Source organism: Aureococcus anophagefferens (assembly GCF_000186865.1).
Source record: "Aureococcus anophagefferens unplaced genomic scaffold AURANscaffold_30, whole genome shotgun sequence".
Taxonomy (NCBI): Eukaryota; class Pelagophyceae; order Pelagomonadales; family Pelagomonadaceae; genus Aureococcus; species Aureococcus anophagefferens.
The window spans coordinates 388,394-392,082 of NW_008705589.1; the positions used below are offsets into that span (position 1 = coordinate 388,394).

The window sequence follows — 3,689 nt, forward strand, 5'->3', positions numbered from 1 at the left end:
GGTCGGGATTCCCGACCAGCGCGCAGGGTAAATTTTGACCTTTGGCTCCGAGCCACTAAACTTTTGGAAACCTGAAAGCCTCATCATCGCTACGCCGTGCGCCACAGCCTGATTGCGCTCCGACGGGGTGGTCATTAAATTTTGTACACTTTTAGCAAGGGTGGTTCGGCTTATATTTTTTGGGTCAGGTTGGGTTTGAGTGATGAGTTGCTGAGGCATTTGAAGGTAGAGATGTGTGATGTGGCTATGGGTATGCCGCCAGAGCATGGCCAGTATAAGGCAGACTTAGCATAGCCAGCATAGGCCAGTATGAGCGTCCCAGCATAGGGAGGATAGCATAGTCCCGAGTTAGGGTAGCATAGCCCAAGGAGCGGAATGTAGGCTCCCTAGGTAGCTGGCTTATCGCCAAGCGCACTTTGATTGTGCTTAATCACACTCGCGTTCTGACCTCGATAGTCGCCGTTTATCACCTCCCCGCTGAGGTGGCTGCGCCATCCAAGCGCGGTCCGTCGGCCTTCATTCTGGCACCTTTAATTGAAACTGAGCTCAGCCCCCCCCTTGAGGGAGTAGTTTACTCTGCCTCCTTTAGCTCAGGCCAGTGGGAGATACGAAAGGCCAAGTGGACGGAAACCTCCCTGGGAGGCGTCCTCGGCCACATTTTGTCGTGAAATTGCCGCAGAGCTTTTCTTGAAAATAGATGAAACTAAGTTACTTCGTCCTGCCAATGACACCAACCTATGAAGATGTTGTTATTCTCGTTATCGCACACCCCGACGACGAGAGCATGTTTTTTTTTCCAACACTTGCGCGCTTGTCTGCGGAACGGCCCGTGCACATTCTGTGCCTCTCTGACGGAGGCTACGACGGCTGTGGCCCCGCGCGCGACCGCGCAGCTGAGCCTTGGCTCGTTCGAGGGACCCCCCCCTCTCCAGGTGCGCCGGCGCGAAATGTATTCCGCCGCGATGCGGTTTGGGGCAACAGCTTCGGTTGTGGAGGACCCGCGCCTCCAAGACGGCGGGGAGTGGGATGCCTGCGTCGTTGCGGAGGTGGCGCGGCGAGGCATCGAAGCTTCCTTCGCCGTGAGAGGCTCTTGTCGACGATGCGTCGTGACATTTGATGAGCGCGGGGCGTCGGGCCACAAAAATCACGCGTCGACCTCTCGTGGGCTGGTCCTGCTGCGATTGGCGTCTGAGTCGCAGGCAGATTCACTCTTTGGGACGCGCTTCTTCGAACTGGAATCGACACCCTTCACGAGTCGCTTCCTTGGTATGCTCGCAGTTCCCGTTGGCCTCGTGCGATCACGCGTTGATCCGCAGCCTTCTGTTCTCTACGCTAACTTGGATGTCATCACCGCATTTCGCGCTCTAGCTGTCCACGAAACACAATTTGTCTGGTTCCGCAAGCTTTTTCTTGTCTTTTCCTCGTATACGTTTCTCAACCGGCTCATTGAGATTCAAAGGCCGATAATGCCGATACATTCGCTTAGATGAATTTGACTAGCTTACCGAGGTATGTAGCAAGCGCAACAGTGTACGCCTTAGTGTAGCAATGTGCATTCGTCCATGCAGTATCTGGCGCCGATGCAGTACCTCTTAGCACGCGAAAGCCTGGCGCCGCAACTGTTCATTGACAACTGCCGCATTCACCATCTAAAACATGCGCAAGGGGCAAGTAACACACCATGCTTTACCAGGTCTCACCTGTGGGAAGGTTACGGGAAGCCTGCCCCCTCACTCCACCGCCTGAACTTCCTCAAACAGCACTAATATGAAGAGTCTGTCAGCGGCTTGGACTTAGAAGCGATGGAGACCACACAGATTTGAGAGCCAAGTTTACGATGACGCGATTTTGTTTGCAAGGGATATGGAGAAATGGGTGGGCCTCGCGGGTCTCATCATGGCCGACCATGCCCCACAAGTGGTGCAACAAAACTGAGTGACCGAGAGCTTTCCGAGTCGGCCGAGAGTTCATTTGGCGGCCGGCTAGAGGTACTTCCTCCTGACTAGCCTAATTAACGTTTCGTGACACGGATCAACCAAATTCGATTAGTCGATCATAAAACGTGTGCAATTACGTTGGAATAAATGCATCCGCATGAAGTTTTGCTCTATTCCACGTTTCTGGAGCAAAGAGGCCAAAACGAGCGCGGCCCAGCCCCATGTTGAAGTTCAAGTTGAATAGACAGCCCTATGTTGAGGTAGCCTGTGGTCGTCAGCAGCCGCCGCCGGGCAGTGTGTGGGCCGCAGGGCTTCATGGATGTGCTCGGAGATCGATGGAACGGCGTGTCCGGTGCTCTAGGCGCCTCGAATGGCTCACATGGACCACACGATGTCAATAACTGGCAGTGACGAGATCGAGCTGTGAAGTTCACTTTTGGACGGCCTGAGTAATCAAAACAATCGGCTCAATCAAAGTCCGAGCCAAACGCCGCAGGGTATACGTCCGTGGCTGTCCGGCTCCTGGCCGTACTGGCGACTCCAACGAGCTCCCTTTTAAAGCTCCCTAGCCGTACTGGCGACTGTAACTTGAAGTAAAGAACCCTTAAAAAAAAAGGTCGACCACGTCCAGACGAGGCCAAGCTCGAGCGCCGGCCGAAATTAATCAAAAGCCGGGTCGAAATTAATCAAAAGTTCACTTTTGTACTACTTTAAAAGTCAACTCTCGCTCGATCTCGTCACTGGTAACTGCAACATAGGCCGAACATAGGCGTGGGGGAGTTCAACATAAAATTACCATAGCCCGGCTCGACAGCCACAGGTGGCGCAGCAATGTTATGAATTCCATGGAGGGCATCACTTGTGAGCTTGTTTGAGCTCTAGAGCGCGAACGAGTCGATTCTCAGCACTCGTTTCAAATGTTTGTTGTTGAGCCTTTGCAGCGAACCGACAATTAGGTGCGTAAGGACTAGTAAGAGGAAGGGGCCCGCCGGCTATTGTTTCTATTGAAGGGGGCTCTCGAGTAAGGCCCAACCGCGGCTCGGTCTCTTCCGCCGCAAGCTGCACTAACTACGCTCGGTGGTTCTAGCGAGTGGCGAGGCGCCACGCCAGCGACGATTTCGAGGTCGAGACGGAGGCGAAGCTCCTGGAGCCCACATTGAGGGGCCTGCTTTCGAGGGTCCTGTGCCGCCGCCGCGGCGGCGGCGCTGTCATAGTGGTTCTAACCGGAGAAGCGGCTCTTCGGGGACCGTCGAATGGCGATGGTGAATCGCGTCAACGCTTAAGTCCACGACGCCTCATCGCAGTGGTTTGAGGAATGGTGCCCCAACATCAATCTCACTGTCGTTAGGCAGGTCATAATCTTCAAACCAGGCTCGAAAGGCCGCATCGGCCCCAAGGTCCCAATACTCGTCGGCGCGTGCAGCTCCTCCAACCTCACCTGACGCCACGGGCGCCCACATCAGGCTATACTGGCGTTGGGCCCATGCGGCATCACTTACTCGTTGGGAGTTGTCGTTCGAGGCGGCAAAACGGGTCATTTTGTCGCGGCCGGCGCGAGTCAGCGGCTGAGCCGCACGCGCGTGACATGACCTGACATCAACGCCGGCGAAAAATTCGTGGCTCACGAGGCTCGCCATGCTTGGGCGTTCGCAAGGCTCGCGCGAGAGAAGCACGAGTTCAAGGGCTGCTGCGTTCCCGTTCAGAGCTCGAACGTTGGTACCTAAAGAGCACGAAGCCCAGATTCATGATCGC

General features: G+C 55.2%; 1 protein-coding gene across 1 annotated transcript; it reads left to right on the forward strand.

The window, feature by feature from the left end:
* Positions 1 to 720: 720 nt before the first annotated feature.
* AURANDRAFT_55121 (hypothetical protein) lies at positions 721 to 2,543 on the forward strand (the record flags this gene model as incomplete). The annotated part of the gene is made up of 2 exons (XM_009042356.1): positions 721 to 907; positions 933 to 2,543. 2 exons carry the CDS (start codon positions 725 to 727, stop codon positions 1,488 to 1,490), a joined length of 741 nt encoding a protein of 246 aa, XP_009040604.1.
* Between the last annotated feature and the right edge of the window lie 1,146 nt (positions 2,544 to 3,689).